Consider the following 12,637-nt stretch of genomic DNA (forward strand, 5'->3'; position numbering starts at 1 on the left):
AGTTAGGGCTAACGTCAGCATTGGCTGGAGGTGGCAGTCATAAGGATTGGGCAATGAGGGCATTTTCTAGAACGTGGGTGAGCTATCTCCCACATCCCCACTCTCCTACAACAGCAGACGGTGCTGGTTAAAGCACACACTCCCCATGGGTGACAGACTGTCCTGCAGCAAGCAGAAGCCAGGTGAGCGGGCAGCACGGGGAGATGTACAGACAGACTGTCCGTGTACTGGTTAAGAATATGGGTTTTAGGATCAGGCAGACCTAGGGTTTGAGTCTTGCCTCTCTTTCTCATTGTGGGCAGTTACTCGACTTTTCCAAATTCAGTTTCCTCTTCTGTAAAATGCTGACAATAGTAATTCTTATTCTTAGGCCTTCTGTGAGGAGTACACGAGAAAAATCCGTGCCAAGTGCTCAGCGCGGTGCCTGGCATATATAAAGTCGGGGCTCACAAATGTGTGGCTCTGATTTTTATGTTGTTACTTGCATAAATGTCTGCCCCTGGTGTCAGCTTCTTTTTCAGCTGGACCTGTTCTATAGCTGAGTGTCTTTATACCCTTGCGATTCTGAAAGTTCCTAGCTTTTTCCCACTGATGTGCACGTGCAGCCCGGGCGAGGGCCGTATGGCTGGGGGCCAGGCTGGTGTTGGTAAGGCCGGCCGTCCCTGCCAGCGTTTGTGTGACACAAAATGTTCCCCACATCCTCTTGGCTTTTTCTTTAGTGCTTGAAAATCTATTGTCTTTCCTCTTAATCTTTCCCATTTAAGCTAGCGAAATGCTTGCTTTATTTAGCTAAGATTAGATTACCCATTTACTGTTTTTCCCCCTTCAGGGATAAATCTGGGACAGCAGGAACTGTGCCAGATCTCTGTCACACAGGATGTGGACAGCATGCCCACAGAGTTTGTATTCCTGTTCTCACCTATTTTTGGATTTTTCTCGAGGACAAACCATGTCCTTTTGAATGGCTTCTGTGCCGTATCCCTTAGTTTACTGTTCTCAGCATTGCGTCCCAAACACCTTTTTTTCCTGATCGGTAGAAGTCTTGTAAGGAGTGTGTTCTATCAGAGACCCTTCTGCAGAATAGATAATATTCTATGCCTTGATCTCAGTGGTGGTTTCACCAGGTAATGTGTATACAAATGTATTGATTGTGCAATACTCAAGATTTGTACCTCAATTTAGAAAACAATCGAATTTTAAAGTATGCTGTAAGTTAGGCCTTGCCCTACTTTAAGACAGCTTTCTGGGGAGCCTGAGGGAAAGCTCGCTTGTTAAAGAGTCATCATCATTTCAGGGCTAATGTAAAACTTCCAGCCAGTGGCAGAACCCGTGGGGCCAGTAAGAATGTGCATTTGCTGTAGAGATTTAAAAGCAGTAATAAAACCCCACTGAAAAGTCGGTCTTCCTTCATTATTCTAAGGACATCGGTGATAACACACGCTTCCTCCCGTGGTGTACTGCTCCCCAGCTCTGGTCTACCTTTGGTGTGCCACTGCTTACAGCTTCAGAAGTTGAGGGGGCTACAGTTTCAAGGATCCGCTTTGAATATTTGGTGGAAAAGACGTTTGGAATGTGTATAAGTAGCCAGAGCTTGTTGGGGAGAACTTCTGAGGTTAAAGATGAGGCACGGCCATACTTAGAGAAGGACCTAAAGTAGAATAGTCTCCTCCCAATTAATGAGCAGAATTTGATAAACTTCATTGTAAGGAAATTTATTATACTCTCATCTGTAACATTTCTAGGGCAGTTTTGGTTGTGGTGGGCACTACATTTTTATTAATATTTTCCACTTCGTTCAAAGAAATGTGTCCAGATTTTATATTACTTTTTTAAAAAAATATTTGTTTGGCTGCGTTGGGTCTTAGTTGAGGCACGCGGGATATTCATTGCAGCGTGCGGGATCTTTTGTTGCGGGGCGCTGGCTTCTCTCTAGTTATGGCACGTGGGCAGTAGAGCACGCGGGCTTAGTTGCCCCGCAGCATGTGGGATTTTAGTTCTCTGACCAGGGATCGAACCTGCATCCCATGCATTGGAAGGCGGATTCTTAACCTCTGGACCACCAGGGAAGTCCCTTATATTACTTATTTTAGGTAAACTTCTAAATTTATATACACACACACACACAGCAAAGTGTACAAATCTTAAGTGCACAGCTTGATACATGAATTGGTTTCCTATTGAAACTGTAACAGTTTACCACAGTTAGAGGCCTAAAGCATCATGGATTTATCGTTTTTAGTTCTGGAGGTCAGAAGTCCTAAAATCAAGGTGTTGGCAGGGCTGGCTTCCTTTTGGGAGCTCTAGAGGAGGATCCATTTCCTAGCCTTTGTTCCCTTCTAGAGACTGACTATATTCCTTGGCTCATGGCCCCATCCTCCAGCTTCGAAGCCAGCAAGCATTGTAGCATCTCCTAGTCTTTGTCTGTTTCTGACTCTAACCCTACTTCTTCCTTCTAATACAAGCCCAACTAGATAATCCAGGATAACCTCCCCATTTTCAAGACCATTAACTTAATCACAGCTGCAAAGTTCCTTTATCCGTGTAAGGCAGCATATTCACAAATTTCAGAGATTAGGATGTGGACACCGTTGGGGGACTGTTACTCTGATTTTCACAATGTAGTTTTACAAGTGAACACACCCGTGTACACAAGATCCCAGTTAACTTACAGGATATTACAGGATTCCAGACCCTCTTGATGATTCAGAAAATAATCCCAAGAAATTGGTAGTATCACAGGCCACTGATTTAGAGTATTGATTAACATTATTTAGAACCATAGATTTTCACAAGACATCTGAGCCTGGGCTGACGAAATGCTTTAAAAAGTAAATAAATAAATCTTGGGGCTTCCCTGGTGGTGCAGTGGTTGAGAGTCCGCCTGCCGATGCAGGGGACACGGGTTCGTGCCCCGGTCCAGGAAGATCCCACATGCTGTGGAGCGGCTGGGCCCGTGAGCCATGGCCGCTGAGCCTGCGCGTCCGGAGCCTGTGCTCCGCAACGGCAGAGGCCACAACAGTGAGAGGCCCGCGTACCGCAAAAAAAAAAAAATCTCAACTGGCTTTATCCAGGATATTCATCTGTAAACACACACCAGTAAATTTGACATTTTGAGCTTTGTTTGGACCCTGGCAAGTGGGTGTATAAAACCCATGGGTGTCACATAGACTTGAATTCATTAGTGCTGCAGTTGCTTGCTGTACATTCTCCAGCCAACTTGGGATCCACAGATTAAATATTAGTGTCTGTCTGTTTTAGGAACGCCATCAACTTCAACTCCAGCTCCTGGAGCATGAAACAGAAATGTCAACGGAAATTACCAATTCTGACAAAGAAAGGTAAGATGTAATGCCCTTTATCTTTTTATTTTTTTAAATTTTTATTTTTTGCGGTATGCGGGCCTCTCACTGCTGCGGCCCCTCCCACTGCGGAGCACAGGCTTCAGACGCGCAGGCCCAGCGGCCCACGGGCCCAGCCGCTCCGCGGCACGCGGGATCCTCCCGGACCAGGGCACGAACCCATGTCCCCCGCATTGGCAGGCAGACCCCCAACCGCTGCACCACCAGGGAAGCCCTGCCCTTTATCCTGTAATGGATTTAGATGGTGGACCTGCTGTGTTTTTGTGGGCTCACTTGGTCCTTGCCTTGTCATTCGTTTGGTCATCACCCATTGCAGACTGATACATGCAAAACATTGGACTGGGAGCTTCCAACGTGGAGCTTCCAGCCACATCTTACAACCCAGGGCTGGTTGTCACTGCAGTGGAACACGTCAAAGCCTGTCACAAGCACCAGCGTTCAGTCTATAAATGTTCTCCATAACCTTGAGTTCCACAGGATGCACCTTGTCGATGAGAAAACTCAAGAGTGACTAATACCATTGCCATGGAAACTTAATTTTACAATGTCTTTGTTTCCAAACATTCCTCAGTGAAACCTTGCCTTGTCCTCTGGCTACGAGTGTATAAAGCCCTGCATGGGAAATGCAGGAGCAGTCCACGGCCTCTTCTGGAAACCAGAAGGCAGCGAGGCCACGCACGGCCCTCTAGTGAAGGAAAACAAGGTTGGGATGCTTTGAGCATTTGAGCAAGTTACTTAACAACCCTGAGATTGTTTGCTTCTCTATAAAACGGGAATTCTTTTTTCAAGTGGGGAGAGTTGTAATGAGGTGAAGAGTGCCCATCTCATTGGGGTATTATTGTGAGGGAACTGCTGGGTGTACTGCCTGCCACATAGTATGTGCTGAAAAGATACCTGTTCTCTTCCTCTTGTGCAACTTCAGAGTTTGCAGAGTTCTAGGGATCTTCCCTAGTCTTTAACATAGTGCTGAGGAGGGACCTGGCAGAGATGGGAAGTGGTAAGCAGACCACCAGACCCTTCGTCCGTGTTCCAGTCCGGGGGCCCCAAAGGACTGTAGAGTCCATCTGCTGGTTCCTTTGGCTTATTTGAACCAAGTAAAGTCTGAGGATAATTTGTGCTTTTTTTTTTTTTTAAAGTATGAAATGTTTTATGAGGTGGTCTGCTCTGTTTTGATGGAGAGGGTCTTGCAGCATCTTTCCCATTTTCTCAAAATAAATGATGTATGGAACAACTGTAATTCCTGACTTTCCAGGACTCTGCCACTTGATTTCAGATATTTTGTTGTGTTGCTAGATTCTTCTCCTTCTCTGTTTTCCTAATCGTGGTAATTACTGGATGTTCCAATGCTGTATTAACCCAAAAAGAAAAAGCCTCTCGTATCTGTAAGTGGTGCAAAAGAATTCTCTCTCAGCCCCTGGAAAGTGTAGTAACTGTCCTTATACAGGATAAAACTTGCAAGTGGGAACTTGAAAAACGGTCCTATCTTCCTTCTACGGTGGGGTGGTCAATTGGTGGCTAATAAACTAGGATACACACAAAGTAGGAAGAGTGCGTCTTGTTCTGGGCAATATTCCCTTCAAGCGGTGACTCTGGTGCTGCCCTTGTTGCTTTGCTTGAGGATTCACTTGCTCTTTCTTCTGTTTGTATTAGGTATCAGCGGCTGGAGGAGGCATCGGCCAGCCTCCGGGAGCGGATCCGACACCTAGATGACATGGTGCATTGCCAGCAGAAGAAAGTCAAGCAGATGGTTGAGGAGGTAAGCCCCTGTCAAAGGGCTTGGGCCCGGGATTGCTTCCTGTGGTGGGAACACTTCAGCCCTAGAGCCAGATACGACTCTCAGCTCCATCTTCTGTGGCTCACAGTGAACTAGCTCAGGCCACTGCCATCTTGGCCCAGAGGAGAAGGTCCTCATATGTCCCCTGTGGACTGGTGATGATCCCTCTAAAAGAGGGCCGTCCCCAGATGAAAGGGTTACAGTTAAGAAAGCTGGAAGGTGCGATTCATAAGCTCACTCACCTACACAGGACAGCAGTATCCTTTATGGGTGCCTGCAGCTCAGGGACCAAAGGGTGTGACAAGAACAGTTCACTTCAGCTCAGGCCTCTGCACCCCGGGACCTGCCTGCCTATCCCCTGCTTCTGCTCTTGTCCTTTCTCCACGTCTGGTGTGTCTCTGTCATTCCCTTTCCCTGTCTGTCCCTTCTTCTTCGTTTTTTCTCTTTTCTACTATTCTTTTTCTCCTTAGCTGTCTATGTAACATGAAAGCAAGTTTTAGGCTTACTGTATGCTGGACATAGTTTACTATCCTGTTTTTCTAAATGAAAAAACAGGTAAGTTGAACTTTTATGTTTCTCTAAGAGGAAAAGAGTTTCTTTTAACTTGTGTCACTGTACCTGTCTCTCTCATGGTGATGCTCCATAGGAGAAAGTCCATGCTGTGTACAGCTAATCACATATTAGTGTATTTTTCTTGCTCGATTAAAAAATCAGATGGAACTAAGAACAGTTAGTACTAACAAGGTGATAAGTATTCCCTAGGGACTAATTCTCTAACTTGCAAAGAAAAGGTTTCAATGTAATTAAACATTTGGTTGGCAGTGGAAAAACTGGAAAAAAATTTATAGTAAGCACAACTCTGAACATTTATCTGTTAATGTATTATTAAAATTTAAAGTATATCTACTTCTAATAAATAATTTACACATATGATAGATAAATAGAAGATTAAACGTACATTTTTTCTTTTTTTTTTTTTTTTTTTGGTGCAGAAGCCCTATCTTTTTTATTAATCCCTAAAATGTTGGCGCTATGAGTGCAGTTAAGATCAGGCAATTGTGAGGATGGGGAGGGACACCTTTTTTTTTTTTTTATTGTGTGTAGGGTAAACGTACACATTAGATAAAATCTGCTCCCAAATGAGAAACCCAGTCACACAGTGTGATTGGCCCGTGTGTCAGTCTCAGGGCTCAGTAGAATAAGAGAATGGGGAACAAAGGCTCAGATGAGGAAACCCCGCATGCACTTTCACAGTTCCTTGGCACTGCCAGGCAGGAACAGTGCCAGCAACAGGGATGGGTAGGTCTTGCCGTATATCAGCATTAGGTAGTTGTCAGGAGTGTGTTTCCCAAGGAAAAGCATTGCTTTGTCACATTTAGCATCTCTGGAACCATGGCTGTTAGATCATAGCTTTTCTGCTTCTGAACTTCACACACATGAAGTCTGGGGCAAGGCTGTCCCTCATTTCCCCGTGGGGCTCCTTGGCTGTGGTGCACTCCATTTCTCCTGCCTCACTGCAGGGTGCTGTCTGCGTTGTTTCCCTGTCGAATATTAGAGAACCCGTGAACAAAACCTCATATGTGTTGGCTTCTGATTGAGTTATCATCTGTAAGGGTTTAATGATTGGTCTTTTTTAAAAGACATTTTCAAGTAGTTTAGAATTCTGTTTTCTAAGTGACTTCCGGACTCTAATAGACATACCAATTTGAAAGGAGTAGGGGAATATTTATATATGAAAATAGGGAAGCATATAAAGATCACTGTCCATGCCTTGCTTTACTACCTGTGATTTAACATCTCCTAAATCGAGCTTCTCTAAGTGCTGATGATGTGCTGAAAGACCCAGCCGTGGGCATGAAATGACCAGCTGGGTTTCCACAGTTAGATAGAGACAGAGGAAGAGAGCTTTAATTCTAAATTTAAACTAACAACTACTTAAGTCAGGTGGTAAGAATTAATGTATTTGTCCAGTACACTGTATTAACTCGTACAACAAAAGGATGGTTTAAAATTTCAACTGCTGTAGCCATTTATGTGAATACTTTTTTTAAAAGTTAGAACCATGGAAAAGGGAGAAATGAGCACATTGAGATGTTCAGGATCAGGTTGGAAAGGAGTTGAGAACTACAGTAATCCAGGGAGTGGTTGAAGCACTCGGGCAAGACATGGGCAAAAGGGGAGACATGAGAGGTGAATTCACATCTTCGAAAACGGTCATGGAGAAGATGGAATATATTTTTTGTGTGTGTTGCAGTGCAAAGCCAGGCTGGAGCCACTGGGTGGCCAATTTCAGCTTTCTGTTCAACATGAAGGAAACATTTCTAGTATTGGCTGTCCTGGGAAGTATATGTAGCCTTTAATCACGGGTGCATTTTATGAGGAGAGAAGTCGGGATAGAAGCTCCTTATATAAAGAATTCTCTATTGTTTACTAGGCTGTGCCTGTTGTTAGGATCTCAGCCTTTTCATTGCTTTGCATAGTGAGTGAAAGCAGCAAAGACATATTAAATTGGTTCAAGTCATCTGGACCAAAGTTTGAAAAATCCAGACAGCTGAATTAGTCATGTGTGGCATCTTGAACTCTGACTTGAGAAGTGTCTTTCTATCTGTGAACTCCAGCCACCCAGATATTGAGACAGATTTGACCCGGAAATAGAGGCAACCTTTACGTGTCACCAATGTTAGGGACAGTTTTCCTTCCCTCACATGAAGTCTGAAAACTTGTCCCTGTGATGGCTTCGCACTCACCAGGGGTAGGAATCTAGTTCCCATCCATTGTTGCTGTCATCTGAATCACAGTGTCTGTGAATGAAGTTAGTTTATTAAAACGATGGGCTTCTTTTTTTAGCTCAAAACATCCAGGTATTATTACTGAGGTTCTTGGAATCCTTAAATGTTAAGCAGCATATTTACTTCCACCTCAGTGGAGTGTAATTTCTAATAATAATAATAATAATGATGACGATATATTGAATAAAAATTAACCAGCGTAGGTGTTGCAGTCCTTAGCTCAAGAGTGACTTTTCATTGTGTGGGACAGTATATTTCAGTAGGGATTTCTGCATGTAAGAAGGGGGCAGGATGGGCCCTTCTGAAATGAAGGATTATGTATCTTATGGGGTCAGGTTCATTGAGAAAAGATACAAAGCGTCCTGCGTGAAGTGTGGGAGCACATACCCCCACTTGGCTAGATCTTTGTACCAAATTAAGTCTCCTTTTGTGGTGTTAGACAGGGATTGGTCATCTCCCTCCCATCACTAGTTCTTCTGACTGGTTCTGGATCTGAAAGAAACACACACACACACACACACACACACACACACACACACAAGCCTAAATATGCCCCTTTTAGACTTTAAAGGGTTTGCCAGAAAATACAGAGGGATTGAAAAAAATAGCATTCATGAGGAAACTCACTCATCCATCCATTTACCAGTTACCCACCGGCATTTTCTCTGTGGTGGGGCTGGGTACCCAGTGGGGAGCGGGGCAGATGTGGTCCTGCCCTCATGGATCTTATCATCTGGTGTTAGCTGAGTTCCAGTCGTCCTTGCCCTTGGGCTTCATTCTTCTGTTGACAAGCCGTCTGGAATCCAGCTGAGTTCTTTAGCTTGCCGGTAAAGGAACCAGGAGATCAGGGAGGAGCACAAGGCTGGGCGGAACCTGCAGCCAGAGCAGCGAACACGTGACACATCTTTAAACATCTTCAGTCAACAGGACGTTGACACCTCTTTGCCTGCTCTCATCAAGGCCCAGTGCCCCGCCAACCAAAGCAGCTTTCTGCCCAGGGGAAAATTATCTGGAGGAAAGCAATTTTAAAAACTTAAATTCTCTCCATCCCAAGAATCTTCCCTTTTAAATGGATCAGCCATTTGTTAGCACACAATTTATTTTAAAAGAAGTCTTGTGTGGTGTGCTGAAATGTACAATGCAAAAGCACATGTTTGCCCAATACCCTGTGTTTAGAGGATTCAGAGTGATCTCCATCACTGATAATTAGCCACATGGGGGAAGGGGAAAGGAGCTGTGGCACCGAGCCCACCACGCTAACCTGCTCAATTGAACTGTTTCCAGATCATGTCCCACGAGCTCTTCTCCAGATTTAGTCTCTGGCTCTTTGGAAGATGACAAAATGGTAGCTTGCTCTGGGTCGGAAGCAGTTCCTTTTATCGTTCGTGGTTCGAAGAACACTTGTACTCTCTCTGCTGGGAAGAGGTGGCATGTGTGTGTGATGAGCTGATGAACAAGGCACGAAGGACATGACATTGAAAAGGAAATGTGGCCACGTAGGGCTCTTATTAGTGGAAACACCCACATTCTGTAACTTCGACTTCTACAGCATGACACCGCAGAGTCAAGAGAACTCAAAGATCCATAGAGTATTTCTAGAAACGTGGGTTCCTAGACATCAAAGAGGGAACTGTGATGAAGAATAGTACTAAAAAATAATTTAGAAAGTGCCAGGTGGAGGCTGGTCTTGGAGGATGAAGCCTTATTCATGGAAAAGCTGCCAAGGACACGTGCCAAGGAGATGGGAAGCGGGCTCGAAGAACTCCAGCGCCCCAGGAGGAAGTGCTCCCCGCCTGATCACACCCCAGAAAATACAGAATAAGCCAGGTGTCTCTGTAGTTTGATTATATTTGTATGTAGGAGGTGGCCCTGAGGATGTCCTTTCTGAATGAAGATCAACGGCACTAATCGACTTAGCACTCTTCTTGTTTAAGAAACATTTGGTTTGCTTCTATCATCACACATAGACAGTTCAACTCACTTCATGAAAAGGAGAAGTATATCTGATGAAAAGAAAAATGGGGACTTCCTTGGTGGCGCAGTGGTTAAGAATTCGCCTGCCAATGCAGGGGACACGGGTTTGATCCCTGATCTTGGAAGATCCCACATGCCACGGAGCAACTAAGCCCGTGCACCACAACTACTGAGCCTGTGCTCTAGATCCCACGAGCCACAACTACTGAAGCCCGCGTGCCTAGAGCCCGTGCTCCGCAACAAGAAGAAGCCACCGCGTTGAGAAGCCCACGCACCGCAACGAAGTGTAGCTCCCGTTCGCTGCAACCAGAGAAAGCCTGCGTGCAGTAAAATAAATAAATAAATAAAATTTAAAAAATGTATTTGGCTGAAATATACTGAAGTGAAATATACTTTATGCATGCTTTATTTTCATAGAGGGCTTCGTGAGACAGCCACAGGCCCTGGCGTCTCATCAAAACTAAACGGTGTTGCTGAGAATTGTAGTAGCAGCAGTGATAGTAAGAGTCAGTGGGTGGTATTAGCCTAATAATAATGAAGTGAGTTCATTAAGGGGGGGGTGTCACTTAGACGTTGGGTGGTTTTCCGCTCCATCCTCTTTTCCGTGGCAAAGTGGGCAGGTAAATGCTTTCTTGTCAATAGTTGTCTTTGGTCTTTAATTTAGATGCTTCTGCCCAGCTGAAGCAAGTAGGCAGTGATGGGAAAGGAAGCAGATGAATAACTTCCCACATGTGTATGAACCGTTGATGCAGTTTCCCTCCACTGTGTTCTGTCTGAATGCAGATCCCCAGATACTCTTGCTGGGTTTCCAGACTTCCCCTAGGGAGCTTTGAGTCAGATCTGAGAATCGCTAATCTAGATGTCACTCTAGTGTAGGGACCTACACTGTTTCTAGGGATACCTTTACTGCCCTCATGTTTTTCAGTCTGTGGTGGAAAAGTTACTGGCATTTGTTCTAGTGGAGTAGACTCACTACCCAGCTTCAAAAATTGAAGTAATATCAGACAAGGGGATGTAATGACTTCTAGAGGAGGTGGGGCACCCACTCGGGCCTCTCCCAGGATTGTGTGCTCTCCCCCCTGCCCTTGGAGTTCCTTCTCTCTTTTGGGGCACAGATAGTACCCTGAGGCTAGGTAGACCTTATGTTCTGGGGCAGAGAGTGAGCGAGGTGCCAAGGCTGTCTGCAGGACCATGAGAGTGCCTCCCCCCCGCCCCCCAAATGCTGTGCCCTAGACGACCCCTGCACCTCCCTCTAGGCCTGATGCTGGGTCCTGGGCTAATCAGGGATCTCCTTAGATCCGGGTCCCCTGCCTGAGAGGACCTTCCTCCACCTGCTCCTCCCTGCCTTTGCCTGTGTCCCTAAATTCACCCCTTCCTGCCAGGACTGTGATACGGTATGAACTTGACTTCCTGCATCAAACATGAGTTAGGTGCTCAAACTCTGCCCCACGCTCACCCCGTACTACCACCCCATCCCCCGACCCCTAACTGGATCCTAAGCCTTGGGCTCCTAGTAAGGCTGTGATTCTGTCTCAGGGCCACTCACACCCCCACCCAAAGGAGATGCTACTCAAAAGTTGAGGCCAGATTTATTTATAGTAATCCAAAGTGTTACAGTTTCCAATTCTGGTGTTTAACACTGTATTAGCCACTTTTTTATTTTAAAATCTCAGCTGCTTTATCTAAAACATGAAGTTTTTAGAGGGTAACCAGAAAGCTCACATGGTGTAAACCTTTTTTGTATGCATTATAGAAGTATTGCAGGTTCATTGTGTGACATGTATTGATTAATGTATTCACGATTCAAATTGTCCTTTCAAGGGAGAAGGTCTTTTCTTTGCAAATGTCATCGAACCCACTTTCTGTCTGTTGAAGTTGTTTCTAATTGGCTCTGAAATGTTTCTCAGACCTGGGTGCTCATGTTCTGCCCCTAGTAGTCTGTGTGCCTGTGCTCCTCATCCAAGTAACTCCTAGCTAGTGGATGTTTCTCATGTTGCAAGGTGTGCCTCATGTGTTGTAGGTGTGCATCTACACCTCCCATCCCACGTTAACCCTCTGTGGGAGGTATTATTAGCACCATTTTTTACTACTGGAAACTGAGACTTAGGAGTCTTAAAAAATAAGTAGCTAGTTGTCTCTCCACAAGTGATGGTGGTGCTAGGTCCACACCCAGATTTTTGACTCCAAAGCCAACCTTGTTCTTTGCTTATTTTTTTATAATTGGAAAAAAATTTAAAATATAGAAACTTAAAGAGAATGATAAAAAATAAAAGCCATGTATTCTCTTCTGGAATTGACAGATGTTAGCATTTTGGCGTATTTCATATTTTTTCTAAATAAAACATGAGAAGTTCTCATTTTACTCCTCCCAGTTTGGATCTTTTCCCTTCTTACCCTCCACCCCATCCTGCCCTAACACCTCCTCTGGAGGCAATTTGGCCTCTATCCAGACCATGTATCTATGCTTTTACTCCACATACGTGTATTTATTGTTGGTATATAGCTTGGTTTCTGTGTTTAAAAAAGTATGTAGGGGCTTCCCTGGTGGCACAGTGGTTGAGAGTCCGCCTGCCAATGCAGGGGACACGGGTTCGTGCCCCGGTCCGCGAAGATCCCACATGCCGCGGAGCGGCTGGGCCCGTGAGCCATGGCTGCTGAGCTTGCGTGTCCGGAGCCTGTGCTCCGCAACGGGAGAGGCCACAACAGTGAGAGGCCCGTGTACCGCTAAAAAAAAAAAAAAA

The 12,637-nt window shown here is 45.1% G+C and overlaps 1 protein-coding gene across 3 annotated transcripts in view; it reads left to right on the forward strand.

The window, feature by feature from the left end:
- Positions 1 to 12,637, forward strand: part of MYZAP (myocardial zonula adherens protein) — a 102,617-nt gene that overhangs the window by 41,528 nt on the left and 48,452 nt on the right. For 2 of the 3 annotated variants that reach the window (XR_003006262.1, XM_024767785.1), the window contains exons 9-10: positions 3,259 to 3,338; positions 5,010 to 5,115. Coding sequence is in view for 2 of the 3 variants with exons in the window: in XM_024767785.1 (XP_024623553.1) it covers positions 3,259 to 3,338; positions 5,010 to 5,115 (186 nt within the window). In the remaining variant the exon portion in view is untranslated. Of the gene's footprint in view, positions 1 to 3,258; positions 3,339 to 5,009; positions 5,116 to 9,206; positions 9,936 to 12,637 lie in introns of those variants that run through there. The other variant, XM_024767787.1, reaches the window with a different exon arrangement.

The sequence above is a fragment of the Neophocaena asiaeorientalis genome, unplaced genomic scaffold (genome assembly GCF_003031525.2).
Source record: "Neophocaena asiaeorientalis asiaeorientalis breed wild unplaced genomic scaffold, Neophocaena_asiaeorientalis_V1.1 scaffold71, whole genome shotgun sequence".
In the NCBI taxonomy this organism is placed as follows: Eukaryota; Metazoa; Chordata; class Mammalia; order Artiodactyla; family Phocoenidae; genus Neophocaena; species Neophocaena asiaeorientalis.